General features: G+C 36.1%; 1 protein-coding gene across 7 annotated transcripts in view; it reads left to right on the top strand.

Moving 5' to 3' along the window:
• The window catches only part of RPS6KC1 (ribosomal protein S6 kinase C1), a 171,823-nt gene that overhangs the window by 74,384 nt on the left and 76,352 nt on the right, over positions 1–21,087 (top strand). For all 7 annotated transcript variants that reach the window (XM_045983238.1, XM_045983236.1, XM_045983237.1 and 4 more), the window contains one exon: positions 14,110–14,225. In XM_045983238.1, coding sequence (XP_045839194.1) covers positions 14,110–14,225 — 116 coding nt within the window. The remainder of the gene's footprint in view (positions 1–14,109; positions 14,226–21,087) is intronic.

Here is a 21,087-nt window from a genome sequence, read left to right as displayed (position 1 = left end):
TGTAGATTTACATAGAGGAATGGAAGATTTACAATAGACCCAAATTGAACTTCGGAGATGTAAGCTACAGTATGGGAAATGAAAAATAATGGCAGATTAGATATTGCAGAAGAAAGGATTAATGAAGTGAAGGACATAGCAATAGATATTATCCAAAATGAAACAGAAATGAAAAAAATCAAGCAAAAATTAATGTAACATCAGTAAGCTATAAAACAGTTTTTCTCCATGTAATTGGGTGCCCTGAAGAGGGAAGGGAAGAGGGGGACTGAATATTATTTGAGTGAATAATGCCTGAAACCTTTCCAGATTTGATGCAGATATTCTACAGGACCAAGAAACTCAACAAACCCCCAGCATAAGGGACATGAAAATCTCAAAACCAGTGTTAAAGAGAAAAATCTTAAAATTAAAAGTAGGCAGACACAGAAGAACAAAGATGAGAATGATGTCAGATTTCTTGTCAGAAACGATGCAAAGAAGAAGACTGTTAACACCTTTAACATACGTAGAGAGAAAGTCTGTCAAGTGAATTCTGTACCCAGTGAAGATGTATTTCAAAAATGAAGGCAAAATAAAGAATTGTTAACTGTGGGTCCCTACTGAATGAGTTGGTAGAGCATGTGACTCTTGATCTTGGGGTTGTGAGTACAAGCTCTACACTGGGTGTGGAGCCTACTTTAAAAAAAAAAAAAAAAAAAAAGAGGGTGCCTGGGTGGCTTAGTCTGCCTTGGGCTCAGGTCATGATCCTAGCGTCCTGGGATCAAGTTCCCACATTGGGCTCCCTGCTCAGCGGGGAGTCTGCTTCTCCTTCTGACTCTCCCCCTTCTCATGCTCTCTCTCAAATAAATAAAATATAAAAAAAAAGAATTGTTAATTGAGAGTGATGGATATGTTCATTATTTTGATTGTGGTGCCTCTGGTTTTTTTTTTTTTTTTTTTTTTTTTTAGTTGGTCTAGATAAATACCAATTTCATTTTTTCAAAGAACCAACGTTTGATTTCATTTTTTTCTCTTTTTTAATTTTCTATTTAATTGGTTTTAGCTTCTTCCTCTGCGTTCTTTTTGTGTAGTTTGCTCTTCATTGTTTAGTTTGGTTTCATCTTAAGGGGTGGAAGCTTAGGTTATTGATTTGATATCTTTTCAACTTAGGTCTTTAAAGCTATAAAGTCCTTCTAAGTACTGCTTTTGCTACATCTCAGAAATTTTAATTATGTTGTTTACATTTCCACTCAGCTTGAAATTCTTTTCTGTCTGTTTTCACTTCATCTGTTTTAGGACTCTTACTAGATGCATGCATGTTTATAACAGTTATATCTTTCTGATTAATTTAACTTTTAACATTATAAAGTGTTAGTTTTTGTCCCTAGTAACATTTGTTTTTCTTTCTCTTTTTTTAAAAGATTTATTTATTTATTTGACAGAGATCACAAGTAGGTGGAGAGGCTGGCAGAGAGAGAGGAGGAAGCAGGCTCCCCGCTGAGCAGAGAGCCCAATGCGGGCCTCCATGTGGGACTCGATCCCAGGTCCTTGGGATCATGACCTGAGCCGAAGGCAGAGGCTTTAACCCACTGAGCCACCCAGGCGCCCCACATTTGTTTTTCTTAAAATCCATTTTGTTGGTTAGTATTATTAACCAGTTATTATTAACTGGTTATTATTATTTATTATATTGGTTATATTATTATGGTTTTATTAATAACCATATTATTATGGTTATTATTTATTATAGTTATTATTAACTGGTTATTATTATTAACCAGTTATTATTAATAGTTAGCTATTAGTAAAGCTGTTTACTTTCAGTCTGTTTTTTTTTTTTTTAATATTTTATTTATTTGACAGAGAGAAATCACAACTAGGCAGAGAGGCAGGCAGAGAGAGAGGAGGAAGCAGGCTCTCTGCAGAGCAGAAAGCCCCATGTGGGGCTCGATCCCAGGACCCTGGGATCATGACCCGAGCCGAAGGCAGATGCTTTAACCCACTGAGCCACCCAGGCGCCCCCAGTCTGTTTTTTTGAATCAAAGTGTGTTTCCTGTAATAGGATACATTTGGATCTTTTAATTTTTAATTTTAAAAAATTTTTTTATTTATTTGACAGACAGAGATCACAAGTAGGCAGAGAGGCAGGCAGGAGAGAGAGAGGAGGAAGCAGGCTCCCCGCTGAGCAGAGAGCCTGACTCTGGGCTCTATCCCAGGAACCTGGGATCATGACCTGAGCCAAAGGCAGAGGCTTTAACCCACTGAGCCACCCAGACGCCCCACATTTGGATCTTTTAAAAAAAAAAATCTAGGGGCACCTGGGTGGCTCAGTGGGTTAAAGCCTCTGCCTTCGGCTCGTGTCGTGATCCCAGGGTCCTGGGATCGAGTCCCACATCGGCTCTCTGCTCGGTAGGGAGCCTGCTTCCCCTCCTCTCTGCCTGCCTCTCTGCTTACTTGTGATCTCTGTCTGTCAAATAAATAAACTAAAAAAAATCTAGCCTTATTTATAATCTCTGCCTTTTGATTGGCATGTTTAATCCATATATATTTAATATATTTAATAATGTGGTTGGATTTATGCTTGCCATTTTGCTATTTTCTATATGTCTCCTGTCTTTTTTGTTTTTTACTGCTTTCTTGTGTGGCAGGTACATATTTTTTTCTAGTACCATTTATTTTTTTTGTAGACTGTATCTATAGAACTATATTGTGAGTTTATTTTCCATAGTGATTTTTCTGAAGATTATAATAATAAGTACTTTAACATAAAATATTGCACTTCAGAGTAAAATTACCGGAATTCTAGTAATACATAGAAAGCTTTACCTCAGTATAGCTCTCTTCCCTTCTTACATAGTTTTGCTAATGTTACAGTATATATGTTACATTTCTATATAAGCTCTACACCGTAGTCTTATAATTATTGTTTAAATGGACTTACCCTTTAAATCAGTTTGGAAAAGAAATGAGTTTGTCTTTTGCTTTTTTCAAGATTTTTCTGTTTTGGCTTTTAATAGTTTGGCTGTTATGTGTTTAGATGTGTATCTCTGAGTTTATCCTTCTTGGTGTTGTGTGCTTAGTATTTGATGATCTTTTCAGATATGTAGATCAATGTTGATCAATCTGGGAAGTTTTTTTTTGCTTTTTTCTGCCCTTCCCCCCTTCCCCTTGCTCTTTTGTGAACTGTATTATGTATATATTGGTGTGCTTGATGGTATTAGCAGGTGTCTTAGTCTGGTCCCCCCCCTCCCTTTTTTATTGTTTAATTTTATTCAGAGTGGATAATGTTTACACATGTTATCTTCAGATTTGCTGATTCTTTTTTTCTGTCAGTTAAGTGTGCTGTTGGATAATTTTTAATTCCTGAATTTCTATTTTTGTTTTTATGTTTTGTTAAAAAATATTTGATTTGTTGTCTTTCTTCCTTCCTAACTGACCTTTTGAAAATAGACTCTCATTGCATCACTTTCTTGCATTAAACTCATTGCTTTGAGGATAAAATCCAAAGATATTATGATCTATTAGGCTGTGAATGATTTGGGTTCTGCTTTTTCTCTCGACTTAACATTGAATCAGTCCTATTCACTTAATTCTTTTTTAGGCCCAGTGGCCTTTTTTTTTTTTTTAACCTCTTGGAAGACACCATGATCCCTCCATGTTTGAACTTTCACATAAGCTGGGGTCTGTTGGAGTGATTTAATGTACTTTTTCTACTGATAATTTCCTCCTCATTCATTAGGTCTCAGTTTCAATATTTCTTCAAGGGAAACTTTTCTCACCTCTGTTCACACAAGAATACACTTCTTGAACATTGCTGTCATTTCACACTGTTTTGCTTCAAGTATTTATTCATATTTACAATGAAATAATTATTTGTGCAGTTACTTATTGAATGAATATCTCTTTAATGTAATATCCTTGAAGGCAAGGTGTTTTCTCATTCATTGTATTTTCTCATTCATTGTATTTTCTAGCACAGTACCTTTTACATAGGAATTCTCTATAAATATTTTGAACGAGAATGATTCTGTAAATACGTATAAATGGGCATTTGACCAGGGAGAAGGAGAAGGCTTATAGGAAAAGCCTTTGCAGGTGTTAAATAAGTTGAATCCCAAAGTATGTGTAGTAAACAGCCAGGATGTGTGAGGGTAGCTCTTGAAAATACTGGATAGATTTTAATGTCTTCTATCTGGTTTATCAGTACTCTGCATATTGTCCCAAAGGTTTGATGTGTTGAATTCAGCCATTTGAAATGGCATTAATGGTATTTTTAAAAAAGATTTTACTTATTGATTTATTTTAGAGAGAAAGCACCTGTGTGTGGGGAGGGGCAAAGGGAGAGGAAGAGGGAGAGAGAATATGAAGCAGAATCTGCCAAGGGCGGAACCCAGTGTGGGTCTTGATCCCATGACTGCAAGATCATGTCCCTGGCCGAAACCAAGAGTTGGGTGCTCCACTTACTGAGCCACCCAGGCACCTCACATTAATTGTATTTATTATTACAATTAATGTATTTGTAGTAATCAATATAAGTAGTGGAACTCAGTGTTGAGACTTCTTGCTTGTCTGACCCTGAGTTTGGTTTCTAGCTTTAATAAATAAGTTTCTGTCCTATTCCCTTACTTAGTCATGTCTTTCTTATTCTAGCATCCTTGGAACGGATCCTCTGTTCTGTTTTGATGGGATTCAACCCCAAATCTGCAAAATAAGCATTTGACCTAAAATTAAAGCTTGGCAGCTGGGAAACTGTTACTTGATTTGTTGTAATACTTTGCTCATGTTCTTGTTGGGAATAAGGTGGGGATAAACAGGTACTTTTAGCTCATCACAGTAGCTAATATTCAAGGGGAGAACAGAATAGCTCAGTTTAGAAATATTTGTATCAAAATGAGGAGTTACATAAGTTTGGATGAAGAAGGGTTAATTGTACACTATTTCTAAAAAAATTTGTTGTGAAAACAAATAGACAGAAAATATTGTTTCTTAATTCTTTATTCAGGGTTTTTCAGTACTGTGGATAATCATCATAGATGTTTTAAAAATTGCCTTTTTTAAAAAGAGGAAGGACCTTACAAAAATATTAAAGGGCTGTGCTGCTTCCTTTATTTTAGATTTTATTAGCTTTGGAGACCAGAAACCTTGGGCCTTCAGGAATGTCCATTTGAGGATGATTATTGGTATGCAATATTAGTTAGTGCATTAATAGTAATAATGATGATGATGACCTTTTCTGTAGTTAGAACCAAAGCGTATGAATATGAAACAATATATTTTGAGCAGGATTTGGTCCTTCATTTTTTTGGTTTCATGTCAAAGATATATGTCAAGTGGGTCTAGAAGGAATAGATATTATACATTACAGACCAATAATGAGCTTTCTACACTGCTAATAATGTTCAGGAAGCTTGGTATTCTGCAGCTCATGGGCTTAAAGTGCTGTATTTCCCATAGGTTTACAACTGCAGGAAGAAGGTCTGGGTGAATCGTTTTCTGTCAGATGTTTCTTGAATTGTTGGTTATTTTGGTGTCAACTTTTATGTTGAGAGTTTCTTGTTTTAATGACAAAAATGTTTATTGGAAATTATAGCTTGGAAAAGAGATCTGCATTCCTGCTTCTGCAAAAAAAAAAAAAAGCGCTAGGTAAAACATTGATGTAGGGTAAAGTAGCTGTGGAGTTTTATATTCAGATTGTATGAACAGTAAACAGAGCATCTAAAATAACCACTTGCACATTGCAACAAACACATCATCATTTGCTTAAAAAAGAGTTATAATTACAGTTGACGAAGCATGGACACCATAAAAAATGCATTAGTTTGGCTTGACACATTAATTACCTGTTTTTGCAGATGTTTTTATGTATTGTTGTGTGAACAGTTTACAAAATAATTACAGGAAAGTCGTATGGAAAATAAACTAAGTGGGTGGTTTCTCGTCTAAATATTTTCATTCATGTGAATTTGTGTGCGGCACAGCTGCTCTATTGCAAAAGCGGAGAGGGAGAGAGATGAGGATTCTCGAAGAGTTTTTTACTAGATGGTCTCGGTCATCAATATTCCCACATTTTCAACACAGTTTAAAAGCATTAAATTGAGAGTTGATTCAGTTCTTGTGATTACTGGGAAAAAACCTTAATTCTGCTCAGAGGAAATATAGATATCTGTGAGTATTTTCAAGTGAACCAAACCAAACTGAACTACCCTAAATGGAAAACCATTGCTTCTTCAATACCAGCAGGTATTAGGCACTTTGTGGAGTCAGTCATTATTTCATAATTACTCTAGTTACAGAGTTTTATGTTACATCGTGAACATAGTTTTATATAAGTTACACCGTAAATGTCTTAATAATTAATCATTGAGTCTTGTGTAAATTACACAGAAGTTGAGTTTATTCTCTTTTAGGAACTATTGAAAACGTAAATCTCTTTTTTTTTCTCATAAGCTTACTATGTTGTCATTAGTGGTCTCAAGGTGTGTTTCATTAGAAAAATAACATTTTATTTCATTGGTTTATTTCATTTGTACAGGCATCCTGTACTCTTAGAAACTGTTAAGAAAAAGATTTTCCAGTATTGTAATTGTCAAACAGTACAAAATTCATAGACTTATTCTGGTTTACTCAGTGGTTTGCAATTGAGTAGACCATCTATGCTTGTGTTTCCTTCTTCGATGCTGTCATGACAGTTTTTCATAAAACTAAATAAAAATATAGATTGTCCTTTTAGTCTAGCCATACCACTTCTGTGCTGTGTTCCTCCATATTCCTCTCTTATGATTTCACCTACACAGAAGATAAAGACAGTAATTGTAGACATTTTCTGAAATGCGTTTAACTATCAAGTTCAAGAAAGGCACTAAGTTATAGGAAGAGGTAACTGGATCATCTCTAGGCCTGAAGGTATTGTTATCAGACCATGTAGTATTGGTGCAAAATCATTCATTCGTTTTTCCATTCATTTTTAAACAAAATTTTATGGAGGGTCTTCTCTATGTGATGTTTCTGTGACAACACTGAAATGACTGTGTAAACATTGAAATAACTGTGTCTGGAACGTAATAGATGCTCAGTAACTATTAGGCATCTTTCTTTCTGAAGATGAAAGGAGGAGCAGGAATATGTGGTTGTGGAGAACTTTATCACCCTGCTGGCTTACTTAGTTCCTGGGGAGGATTTTCTTTGTTATCCTGATACCGGCTTCAAATGTGATATACTGTGGGTGTATTGCTTGATACATTTTTTGAATTGTTTAAATGTGGAGATATTTATCCTCATGTTAAATAAATCTGGAGATGGAATGGAGTCTGTTCTAATTCTGGTATACACTAAGTCAGTTTAATTTTTTAGGGTGGGGATGCATTAAAGGAGTCTGCGAAACATTTAGGATTCAGAAGAATTAACTGCTTATATCAGTAATTCCGTTGATCACTTTACATCATCTCAAAGGAAAATATGTGATCTAATATCATGACATCCAGAAAGCAGTTGTTGGACTTCAGAGCCTTCCAAGGCTTTGTTACTTCTAAGATGTCTCTTATAGCCAGTAAAAGAAATGAACAAAAGCCTTTGTGGGGCTTAGGGAACTTTTCATATTTACTAGTATAGCAGATAAAAAAATTCTTAGTTTATGTGGAGTTTCTTTCCCATATTTTCCCTTATCTTTATTTCATCTCAGAAGGTAAAATTTTAGCTTTTAGGTTTTAATTCTGCATTCCTTTTTCCTTTATATACTCTAGTTCTTTTTAAACTTTTTATCTTAATCTTTTAGAAGCCATTGATTACAGTATAAGGGACTCTTAGGGGATTGATTATCTGTGCATGTATCTATCTATCTGGACAAGAGTTTATTTAGTATCACAAAGAGACTGGCCAGGCAATGTTCTAAGGAAAGGATTGAATAATTAATGTTTTGGATACTCACATTTAAAATTGCAAAACAAAAAATGGGTTAGGGAACAGGAAAAAGCTAAGTCTAAGAGAAGACTGTCTCTGTAGGCATTTAACACTCTGATTTAATGATATGTTAGTTTTCATTCAGTATTAACTGTAGGAAAACTGCTAAACAGCATTGAAGACAGTCATAATTGAGGCAATGCCTGGGCGTGAATATTATTATGATTTTTGCTTTTACTATTCTTTGGTGACTTTTTGAACTTCTAGGGGTCACATAACACTTGGGTTTTGAAAAGACATTAATATGGATTTGGTTAAAGGCAAATGGGAAGCAGATTCCTTGACTGACTGAGTTTTGTTCTCTGTGGAGAGGCTGATGGCCCCAGTTGTGGTAGACCTGTAGAACCATGAATTACTGTTTTTCTCAAGGTTGCCTTTTGTTATCAGAACACTTAGCGTAAGTCAGAAATGGTAGGCTATACCTGAAAAGAACAAAAAACCCATTAACTATAATAAATCAGCACTGAGAAAAAACAACTGTAACCACCAAGGCCATCTCAAACAGGCGTATTTTTTTGTTACTAAAGTTGTTTAAAAAAAAAAAAAGGAAGCACCGATAAACAAAAACTCATTCCCTCAAAACCTCGTTGACTTGAATGTTCTTTCTAATGTGATAAATCTGAGTTAAAAACCTGGCATGTTTGACCAAGAATACAGTGGCAGAGGGGCTATTGGAGAGTTGTTGGAGTAGAGAGGCAGAGGTAAGAATATAAAATGTGCCTAAGTGGAGTGTTATGTGGGGATTAAATTCTGTGCGTGTAGCAAAAATCAGGTATAGTCAAAATACTCTTAAAAATCCCTTAAAAATTTCCATAAAATACAGATGTAGACATACTGTCTTTTAAGTAGTCTGACATTGTTGGTTTTTCCTTCAGCACTGCTTTTGTTGCACCAAGGATGTGGCATTAGCTATATTCTTTCTGGTGGCTAAGGGTAGAATAACAGAATTGGAAAAACCACTTTTTATTACAGTTCGTGAAACTGATTTTCACTAGTTCTGTGAATAAAACTGCCTTTTTGGTTTTTTTATGGGTAAATGATAAAAGGCCCATGTTTTCCAAAGAAATCCTTGGGTAACAAGGATGTTTTGAGAGACCACTTTTCTCAGAAGGGCCCATTTTCTTTCACACAGTGTGAAATTTATACCTCTTTGTAACTCTAATTTTCCTGTGTCCTTGCCTGTCATCTTCAGTCTCTTTCTGTCCAGTTGTACTCTGGTATCTTGTCTGATAGACTCCCGTCTCAACTCTTTTTTTTTTTTTTTTTTTTTAGGAAAGGGATATAGTCAGCTCCTTCTCTTTCTTTTTAAGATTTTATTTATACATTTGACAGACAGAGATCACAAGTAGGCAGAGAGGCAGGCAGAGAGAGAGAGAGAGAGAGAGAGAGAGGAGGAAGCAGGCTCCCTGCCAAGCAGAGAGCCCGATGCGGGGCTCGATCCCAGGACCCTGGGATCATGACCTGAGCGAAAGGCAGAGGCTTTAACCCACTGAGCCACCCAGGCGCCCCCTGTCTCAACTCTTATGCTTATTTTCTCTTCATCTTTGTTCCCATACTCATATTTGTCCCATGCTCTGCATTTTTTTTGTTCTGCTTAGTAACAGTAGTGTAATCCACTTCAAATTCAGTCACCTGAAGCGTGGTATATTAAGACCTGGTTTCAGTTTAGTTTCTTATATTAACTTTTCAGCTGAGAAAGACATTCCATATCCCTGAGCCTTAAGTTCCTTCATTGAATAAGGAAGGTAATATCTCATATAAACAGGACTTAATGAAGGAGGCTGAATGGTGATGGCTTTTTGAATAAATTAGAATTTCATGATTCTATTATCTATAGACTGTGCCTTCTATGAAACTTAGTAACTTAAGTTGGAGTTGTTGCTCTGAGACATGCAGGATAGGCAGTGCAGTGTTTCTAAAAATTTCAGGGGCAACTTTGGACTTTATCCTCATATCTATGAGGGCCTGTATGAGGGCCTGGTTAGCCAGAGGAACATACTTGCAAACCCTGGATATAGGGGCGGGCCAGGCCGGATGGAGACATCCAATCAGTGGGGTGCGCATATATTTACTGTGGTGTGTTGCAATCTCATTGGCCACCTGTGTGTGGGCCGGGCTCAACCACCTCTATAACGGTTAGTCTGTGAGGCTGGGGGTGGGGGGGGGGAGTACTAGGAGGAGTTGTAGTAGCCGTTGGGGTAGCTGTTGGGGTAGTCGTTGGGGTAGCCGTTGGGGTAGTCGTTGGGGTAGCCGTTGGGGTAGCCGTTGGGAGTGGCCTTGCTGGAGCGGCATAGTCTGGGGAGCGGCCTCGTTGGGGTCATTGTCGTCGCATCTTTGTAAGAGGTGGCCCTTACCAGTTGGTTTGATTTTTGATGCTTGGCATGAAATAAAGCTTTGCTTGACTTTTGCTTTGCATCAGTCTCGTTCCTTTGATCACAGACCCTAACAATATCTATTCAGTTTCACCCTATTCTTTCACTGATCATACTCTGTAAACACCTATATCCATCCTCTCTCCTGATCAGAAATTGATAAGGTTGACACAGTATACATAAGACACTTTTTTTCTGGTACAGAGGAATTTTTTGACCTGAAGGTTAGTAAATAATGGGAGTAGGGTTTTTCTTCTGAATGCCAGAGCCCAGTGGAAATTCTTACTGTATCCAAGTTATGAACAGACAGGTAGAGAAACTTAATGAAGGTACTGGTTTATCTTTAGATGGAATGTAAAATATGTATCCATTTTTAAAAGCATTTATTGTCTCCCTGGATATAATACTGATATAATTGGGCTACATCACCCAATACGGGATTAAAAGTGGAATTCCAGATAACCTAGTTTTCCTTGAAAAATAATCATTATGGGCTGAGTGTGTGTGTCTTAACGTGAATTTGAGAAAGTTAAGAGCCAATGGAAAATTTTTAATCAGTTAATATCTGTTTAAAGTCATATTTATCAATAATTTGATCAATTAAAATTAAACTGGAAATCCATAGATTAATCTTTTCTTCCTACTACTTCACAAACCTTAGTAAGTGTCCAGCTGTAGAAATCTCCAAGAGGTGATTTTCATCCTTGGCCCCTACAATTGATCAGCAGTGGTTGTGACCTACTTTTAAGGGGCTGGTAGGGAAGGCGTCATGTATGTATATTTAAGGTTCTGTTTAAAAAGCCTCCCAGTATTCCATCACTTCATTGTTGTTTCCATGGAAGCAGAACCACTGTCAGCAGCAGGAGTCCATTTCAACTGCTGGCTTCCGGTTCTTGTTTCTCTGTTACTATGGAGACTGCCTAGAAAGCAGCAGAGATACCAAAAGTTTAAAAAACAATGATTTGATTACAAACTGGTTTTAACTCTAGCTTGAATTAGGTGCTCCATAGTCTTGGCAGTTTTGAATTTCAAATTATTTTGGGAGACAAATTAATTTTTTTGAATAAAGCAATTTTTGAAGTTGTGTTAAAGCTTGTAATCACACTGAAGTTAAAAACCTAAATTGCCGTAGTTTCTGTTACAGTTTAGCCTATACTGATCAGAAATTTTAGCGGTGGGTGGGGGGGGGCACCTGGGTGGCTCAGTGGGTTAAAGCCTCTGCCATCGGCTCAGGTCATGATCCCAGGGTCCTGGGATCGAGCCCCGCATAGGGCATCAGGCTCTTTGCTTGGCAGGGAGCCTGCTTCCCCCTCTCTCTCTGCCTGCCTCTCTGCATACTTGTGATCTCTGCCTGTCAAATAAACAAAAATCTTAAAAAAAATTTTTTAAGTGGGGGATTTAAATTAGGGCTTGAAAGGTAGAATGTGCAATGAGAAGCCACTCATGATAATGGAAGTAGAAGAGCCCATGAACAGTAAACTCAAAACTAAAGGATGAGTTATGTGTAGAAATGATGAATGTTTCTTATTTATGTGTGGCACATTTTACCTTCACAACATGTTTTAATTACTTAGGTAACTTCCACAGATACATTGTTTAAAAATAAAAACTTGGGTTTAGAAATTCAGTGAATTTTAAGGACAGAGGCAGGAATCATATTGATATTTTAATTTTAATTGAAGTTTGAGTAGTTGGAGAGTTAATAAATGTAGACTGTTCCTTGGTTAAGAAGTGATAGAGTCTGCTCGCCCCCAAGGCTAGTTATATTTTTGAATTACTCATAAAGGGGAAAAGAGATGGAATAGTAATGTAAAAGCTGTGAAAGGAAGTTTTTTTTTGTTTTTTTTTTGTTTGTTTGTTTTTTAAAGCAAAATTGCAATCCCAATTTGGTTGCTGTTTTTCTTTGAGGGCGCTCTGTTCAGTCTGGATTCTTCAGCACATGTGAGAAAATCTACATTTGAGCTATAGTAGGCAAAGAATGGCAGGAATGTAGCTTCAGCTGAATCTGGGACCCCAGTCCCACCAGGATTCCTTTTTTTTGTTTGTTTGTTTGTTTGTTTCTCATAACCGCTTCTCTGATTTGTTCTTTGCGCATTGGCAGAAACTAAGGCTGCTGGCAGTTCCCAGTCCTCTTATTTCCAGCATCAGTAGTAGAGAGGGACTGATTGGCCCAGTTTGTGTTGGGCTAATTCCTCCCTTCTCCAACTGTGGCCAAGAGGGTGGGGTTCTGTCATTGGCCCAGCTTCTGACAGAGGACTCACCCTTGACTTACTAGTAAGGGGCAGAGGGACAGAGATCTGAATCACAAATGCAATTTTCTTTCATACCACCTTATTAAGGGCTGATAGTGGTAGGGGAGAGGTGGAAGGCTGTGAAGGCGAGAAGAAAGGGCCATTCCCCAGAAGAAATGGAAGATGCTATTCTAGGCAGTAATAAAGTTTTTCTACTAGTAGTCTTTGGAGGAAAAATGCCTGCTTTACTATAATTCAGTTCAGTTCACTTCAGCAACCCGGGAACATTATTTTGTAGGATTTGGTTTAGAGAGAAGCCAAGATTGAAAACCTTTACAATTTAGTGCTTCCTGTATACAGCTGTCTTTGTTGTGGTGTCTTTTATGTATAGTCTCCTTTAATCTCTGCAGTCATTTGAAGTATTTATTTAGAGAATGAGGAGGAGGGTCAGAGAATTGAGGTGATTTATCATAGGTCACATGACTAGTGAGAGACAGAGCCAGAATTTAGATAACCATGGTTTCCAGAATGTAATCGAGGACACTTTTCCACTGTATGATAGTTTTTGGTTAACTTCATTCAGAAAATACATAGGGTGAATTATTTAAAAAAAATACTGTGTATGAAGTGCTTTGATAAAAATGAGTCATGAATATATAGAATATTATTTGTGAAAGGAGCCTTAGAGATTATATAGTACAGTGGTTTTCAAACTTTTTAACTTTCAGTCAAGGAATCTTTTCTTCAAATGAAATGTTGTATCACACTGGTATATAAATTGGGTAAAAACTTAGGATCGTTCCACCCTAGAGAGGAGAGAACCCAGTACTTCCTTCATGGGCTGGAACACCTCTTTTTCAAGGTCTTGAGTTCTTTGGATACCTTTTGTTTAGAGAAACAGAGCCAGGCAGGGTCAATGACTTGTTCTTGTTCATTTTCATATAATTGTATATTACAGGGATTTCAATTAGTAGTTCTTTTTCTCTTTTTAAAAAGTTTTTATTTTAATTCCAGTTGGTTAACATACATTTTAATTACATTTTTATTTTCAGTTATAAGGTGGGTGACAATTTGTTGTTAACGAAAAAACCATGAAGCTTATAGAAATCAGAGTGAATTCAGTGTTACCTTATTTTATTCTCCAGTTTGTTGGTACTTTTAGAACATATCAAATCCATGTTGTGGCTCTTACTATACATCTACTGCATTTAGTCCCAATTTGTTGAATTGGACATTTGCATACTGCCTGGACAAGGCTAGTCTTCTGTCTCCAGAGCTTTTTTTATACTATATTTCTTGTATATCGATACCTCCAGTAAAAGGTATTGGGTTCTCTTTCTATACTTAAATAGGAAAATTTCCAAATTTGGATAAATCAAATTTATGGTGGTAATATTTAGACCTTGCTAATACTAAAAACTTTGATGTCTATTCCATTTTGAATATCTCTTCTTTTTAGTTAGAAATGTGAACAAGTAGTGAACTGGGTAAAAAGAAATTAATCTACAGATTGCATAAAAGGAATTCCCTTATTTTTCACATGTCCTGGCTTTGTTTTGTCCTTTTAGGAGAGTCAAGCCCTACCCGTCGAGAAGCTGTGAAGAGAAGAACAGCGGAGTATCTCATGCGAGCAGAGAGTCTCTCCAGCCTTTATGGAAAACCTCAACTTGATGATGTATCTCAGGTATGTCTTATGTTTCATTTTGTATTTTCTTAAGCCATTTTTGCTGTCTTGTCTCTTGGCTTTATTTACAATTAGAATGAGAATTTTGGTCTTTGGAATTTTATCAATAATTTTCTAACAAGTTATTAGTGGGAAGAAAAAGCATTGAAGTGAACCACCAAATGTGGAATAGAACGGGACTTGCTTTCTCCTCTTTCTCAGCCCTTTGTCCCTGACTCTACCTTTAAAACTCCCTGTGTAAAATGATGGTAATTTGTACTGAATTTTATTTGAAAACTTTTTAAGGTTAACTAATGATTTTTGTACAATTCCTCTACAGTTTTATTGGTTCATGCTAAAACTAATTATTTAAGCGTAAGTCCTACATGTGGCTGCTATAGATCGCCAAGAATTATAAAGGCATGATTCTAACAGGGTTTTTTAGTTTTTTAGGTTTCTATCTGGTCTAGGAAGGGGTGAATCAGCTGAAAACATTGGAAACATTGTGACTTATTATTGTTTTTATGTCAGATCTATCTGGATTTGGTACATATCAAGAATTAACTTTTCTATTTTTTTTTTTAATATTTTATTAATTTGACAGAGAGAAATCACAAGTAGGCAGAGAGGCAGGCAGAGAGGAGGAAGCGGGCTCCCCCGGAGCAGAGAGCCCGACGCGGGGCTCGATCCCAGGACCCTGGAATCACGACCTGAGCCAAAGGCAGAGGCTTTAACCCACTGAGCCACCCAGGCGCCCCTTTTCTATTTTTCTTATTTATATAAACTAATTTTTTTTCTGATACAGTTGAAGAATTATATCTTCTAGAGATGGGAGAAAATGCTTATTTTCTTAATCTAAGTTGCAGGTGGGCTTTTTCATATCCCACCTGTGTCATTTGAAGCCATAGAAGACTGGACAATCTTAACTTCAGTTTCTATATCTGAATAATGATAATAGTAATTCCTTTCTGGGTTATTGTAAGGACTAAGTGAGTTAAAAAAAAATCACTCATATATACATATGCAAATATACATATATGTGCAAATCAAGTGCCTACCTCATAAAAAGACTAGCCTATAAGCTAAGTTTATAAGAGTGTTTAATAAGTTTTAGCCCTTCAGATACTGCTTTGTATAATTTTTCCCCTATTTTTTAATGCTTATATACTGTTTGACAATTGTAAGATGTCTCAATTTTCTAGTTTTAAAAACAGCCTAATACTTAATCTTGATTCATTGGACCATTAGACTTTTTGTTGCTGATTTTCTGAGTCCTTTTCATTTTGTGTGTGATTTTTTTCAAAATATGCAGTTATCAAATAAATACTTATTAGTGAGAATTTTCAATGTTAAGTGACCATTACTTTTTTTTTTTTTTGAGAGAGAGAGAGCGAGAATGCATGTTCCCCAGGGCGGCGGTGGAGGTGGGGAAGATGGGCTGGAGACAGAGGGAAAGAGAAAGGATCTTAAGCAGGCTCCGTGCCCAGTGCAGAGAGAGCCCAATGTGGGGCTTGATTTCATGACCCTGAGATCATGACCTGAACTGAAATCAAGAGTCGGGCACTTAACCGGTTGACTGAGCCACCCAGGTGCCCCCTGATCATTACTTTTAGAATTAAAAAATTATATTCTGATTTGGAAGTAATATGCTTTTGTTACTTGTTCTTATATAATGAATATATTTTAAATAAGATATCTGCTGTTTCATTTTCAGATTATTATTCTGTGTTCTGTTTGCTAATCTTTCCCTATTTTCTATCGTTTTAATTGTATTACTGGGTTTATTTTTTAAACTCCTTACTATTTTATTCTTTTTAAATGGAATATTTAAGGACTATTTATATTTAATATAAATTTAAATATGATTATCCATTTAAATATATTTATTATTACTATTTTATTTTTTTATTACCTTTTAAAAATTAACATATAATGTATTATTAACTCCAGGAGTAAATATAATATTTAATGGAATATTTATCTAAATATTTGTCTAAATATTCCATTAAATATAATATTTAAATGGAATGTTTATCTAAAGATTACTTTGAATTCAAGTCTTATTTTCTTTGGGGTTGACAGCCCTCCCTATGTCCAATCCTGATATGTACATTCTCAGTTCCATTTTGGGGGACAATTATAAAATATTAAACAGGATGGGCCTCTATGAACTTATTGTACTAATTCATCTTGTATACAAATGTTCTAACGGTTTTAGAAAATTACTAGACTTTATTCTTCCCATTAATGTTAACTTTGAATGTTCTACCTATTCGTACTCCTTCAGACTCCCTGCTTATGCAGACTCTGTTACAATTTTCCATAATCACTTCTGTGAACAATAATTTATTAAGAAAAAAATATATAAAGCCTGCTGTTTAGCTTTTGACTTGGAGAAAGGAATCATGAAATACATCAGTCAGAAATTCCCTTCAAGCATAACTTCTAATGAAAATAAAACAAAGGAGATCTAGTACAGGAGAACTGGATATATTAGATTATATATTAATTCACTAAGCATTTGTTAAGACTCTCTATTTATACATTATCAAACTGATATACTTTGGAGTTATACAAAAGATAATACACAGTGTCTGCTTTTGCAAACCCTATATTGTATAATTGAGGCCCTCAAGTATGCACATCACTGAGGAAACAAAAGTTAAGAGAGAATGGTAAGAGTCATGTAGAATAGGTAGGAACTTGTATCAAAAGGGGTAAAAAGAATTACCCAGTAAATCAGATTTGATGTGCTAGGATTTTTTTCAACTCTTAGGCAAGGAAGCTAGAGGACAGTTTTTCTTGCTAGAACAAGATGTTTCTCTTTTATGGTTAGTATTTGCTTTTTGTTTCACTGTATTTTATGCTGTTGAACCTGGCTCTTAGTTAGGTCAGGAGTATGCTTGATTATTTTCTTATCTATTATTTAACTTAAACGTCTTCTCCATTTCTTGATGAGCTTGGTGAATTCACTGTTTCTTTCTTTAACCCTCTTTGGGCTTCGGTTTCAACCAACACAATAAGAGTATCGGTATGAATGATTTCTAAGGTCCATTCTGTGCAAAGCAGATATCATTTCTCTCTAGAATCCATGTGCAAATATTTCTTTCTAGCCTTATTGATTAGGAAAATAAAGGAATTCCTTCTGGTTTTAAGATTTTGTGTTGGTTGTTGTTTTCTCCATTGGTGCAGTCCAGGTCATGACTCATTCCACTGGAGTTTTCTGTGATGATTTAAGCTTTTGCTTTATTGAATTTATTTATGAGACTCTTTTGTGGTAAATATAAAAGTTCTGAACTTTCCAGTCATTGATGGTAACATCCTTTTTATAAAAGGACAGAAAGGAGCAAAAGCACGCTTTGTTTTCTTCATTGCTTCATTATTAACAGGCTCTACAAAAATTAAGGGGCAGGTTTCAGGAAAAAAAGAAAGTGAATTTTGAAGTAAAGGTGAAGCCTTACTTAACTGATGGAGACAGAGTTCTTTTTCTTTTTCTTTTCCTTTTTTTTTTTTTTTTAATTGGAGATGACTTCAAAGGACTTAAGAATTAATATTAAAAGAGGATTTTCCTGGAAAAGACTTAGAATAGCTTTTCTGCTCTTTTTAGCTCTAGGAATTTTAAACCAAGATGATTGAAATTTAGGAAAAGACAATAAATGGTCTGTATTTAGGACATAAAAGATGGTGTAGTTTCTAAAGTGTGAATACATTTTTTGTCATGCAGTTGAACAAGGTGTGAATGAAAATTAGTATGTAGAATACATGCCTTTCCTGAATATTTGTAGATTTTGAGTACAATTGGTGTAATATTGAAAATATTTTTTTGTTGTGCATTTTGTTGACTGGTCTTATTGATATTTCTCAGTTTTCCTCTAAGAAATATTTTAAAATGAGTATTGTGTCGCCGTTAGTGAGACATGGCCCAAGCAGGGGTGGTAGTCAGTGGCAATCCACCTCAGTAGTAGGACATCCTTAAAATGTGATCGAAGAAAGGCCTAGAAAACCAGGTTGGAGGGTTAATAAGTTGCAAGTGAAAGTCTCGACAAAACCAAAAATTTACAGATGAAGCCAAGTTCAGAAGCTATTTATAGTTAGCCATCAGGTTTCAGAGTGCGGATTCTTGATATGTTTTTTCTAGTGCTTTCCTTTTACCCTTATCTGCCTACCCCCCCCCCCCCCACCTCCCCAAACTGTGACTTACTCTTAGGTTACTTAAGGACAGGTAGCTAACCCTATTCTAAATGTGGTTGGTGGACCAGCAGTATTAGCATTATCTGTTAGTTTGTTGGAAATGCAGATTCTTAGCCTCTCTCTGAGTGATCAAATCAGAATCTCCATTTTAACAAGGTCCTCTGGTGATCTGCCGACACATTAAAGTTTGACAAGTACCGCACTCTCAGATTGGTAAGAATGGAGGTAGATCTCAGTGAGAACAGTGTTTTCTCCTGTTTTCAGGAGAAGAAAAGTTGCAACTTTAAAGAAATCAACTTTAAAGAAATCAACAAAAACAAAGGTAAGCATCACTCAGCCATTTAGAGAATGTAGAGCAGAAATCGTAAACAGATTCTATTGGTGTGTTTACTCTAATCCTCTGGTAATGGCTGCCAAGAACACTGTATTATGAGACAGAGTGTGAGATTAACAGAGATAGCTGCCAAGGGCTTCAGCAGTGGAGTGATATGTATTTGCCATCTTTGGTTTTGAAGATTGTTGGATCATCATACATTCTTTTAAGACCCATCATGTATCCTTTCCCCCTCACCTCCTGTGTTTTGTTTTGGTATAGATGAATACAATTGTCCCTTGTTTCTCTAGGCATCTTCTGTTACAGCAGTTACATATATAAGTGGAAATTTCACTTTTTTCATTAAGGAAATCAGCCATGTTTCCTAGAAATATAGTATATTCCCCCATCCCCCATTCCCTTAGCATTGTCTGGAGTTTCCCCAAACATTGTTATGTTATTTTATAAGTAAGATTTAATCCCTTCTTATCTATTATCTAGCTTTGTCATCTTAGACAGATTGCTTAACCTTGCCACTTCTCAGTTTTCTCATCTGAAAAAAAAAAAAAGAGAATGTTGGACTTGATCTCTGTCTCTTTCTGTTCTTAAAATTCTGTGGATTTATGTTTCCTTTTGCCATCTGAAAAAAGGAATAGATCTATAGGGATTCTACCCAATTTAAACGCTGCATATAAGGAATACAGGATTTTTTATTGATGATTTTATTTCATGATCTTTCTTTGTTCATTTCTCTGATCTTAAACTTTTATAGACGGTGAAAGTGGAAAGAGAACTTTAATGGTCACTTTGCCTTTGGTCTTTCCCCATTACAATTTCACCATTCCCATCTTTGCAGAAGTAACCTTACTAAATCACTGTTTTCATTGGGTTGTTTCTCATACAAAAACTTGTTTTCTAGACTGTGGAGAATATGGTCCAGACCTGGCATTCAAGGCCTGTGAAAACTGACCGACCCTAAATGCATAATTTTATTTTCCTTTGTTCTACAATGTGAACATTTTTTTTCCCACCAGGCCAGTTCCCTTCCAATCCTATATATAATACCCTTTTCCTTATCCTAATTCCAACATAGCATTTAAAATCATCTTTAGTTCTACTTCTTTCTGAGACTACAGTTTCTCATATACAAACTGTGACTTATCTTAATCTATTGTCTTGTATTTTTAAAAACTTTTGTTGTTATTTAATTTTTCATATATTTGGCTTATCCCCTCAAGTAAATTATAAACCCCTTGAAGCTAGGGAATTATGACTTTTGACGGTTTCTGTTCTTTTCAGTTATAATGCATATAGTGGGCACGCAGTCATCATTCACTGAAAGGTACAGTGAGATTTTATAGTTTGTTATCTTTGTTGTTGAGATTCCTACAGTGAACCAAAATCTTTCTTTGGAAACTGAAAGATCCAATGATACCAGTGAGTAAGAAGGTATAAGGTAGAAATAGGAGATAGGGGGCACCTGGGTGGCTCAGTCAGTTAAGTGTCTGACTCTTGATCTCAGCTCTGGTCTTGATCTCAGGGTCGTGAGTTCAAGCCCTGCTTTGGGCCCTATGCTGGGTTGCTCAGTCAGTTAAGCATCCGACTTTTGATCTCAGCTCAGCTCTTGATCTTGGGGTCGTGAGATCAAGCCCTGCATTGGGCTCCACGCTGGGTAGCTCAGTCAGTTAAGTGTCCGACTCTTGATCTCAGCTCAGGTGATGATCTCAGGGTCATGAGTTCAAGCCCTGCCTTGGGCTCCATGCTGGGCATGGAGCCTACTTAAAAAAAAAAAAAAAAAAAAATAGAAGATAGGGATGTTAGACTCATTTGACCATATTTTTAAAGATAAATGTAATGGATAAATTATCATTTAAGACACTCTTTTCCCCTATAACTTTTCCTTGACATTTCTCTTACCAAAAATCACAAGCAACTCTTACTCTTCCTTGATCATAGAATAGGGGGAGATGAATTTTTAATTATCAGAATGTGTTGTGGAGTAGAATGACTGCAAGCAATATAGTAAGAAGTTGGAGCACACTGAAGTTAGTCCTTGCTTGCTAAACCTAAAAACAAACAAAAATCTAAAAGCAATTAGAATTGCTGCTGTTAGAAAATTTCACAAATAATAGTTTTCCGAGTTGTAAATGACACCTCATTTATCTGTGTTATCTTTTCTCATTTCCCTCCTTCCTCTCTTTTCCTCTCTCCTTCCAACTGACACGCCTAGGCGCTGTATGAAGATGAATGAGGTGTTTTTCTTGTTCTCAGGGAGCTCCGTGTCTAGTGATACTGGTCTGCACAAGGACTTGAAGTATCAGAAGTAGCTCAGTAACTGTTAATCATGACACTTCATTAACCAGGATATTTATCTTCCAT

Source organism: Meles meles, chromosome 17 (genome assembly GCF_922984935.1).
Source record: "Meles meles chromosome 17, mMelMel3.1 paternal haplotype, whole genome shotgun sequence".
NCBI classification, from domain to species: domain Eukaryota; kingdom Metazoa; phylum Chordata; class Mammalia; order Carnivora; family Mustelidae; genus Meles; species Meles meles.
Note: the sequence above shows the minus strand (reverse complement) of the source record. Positions and strands in the feature narration are given on the sequence as shown.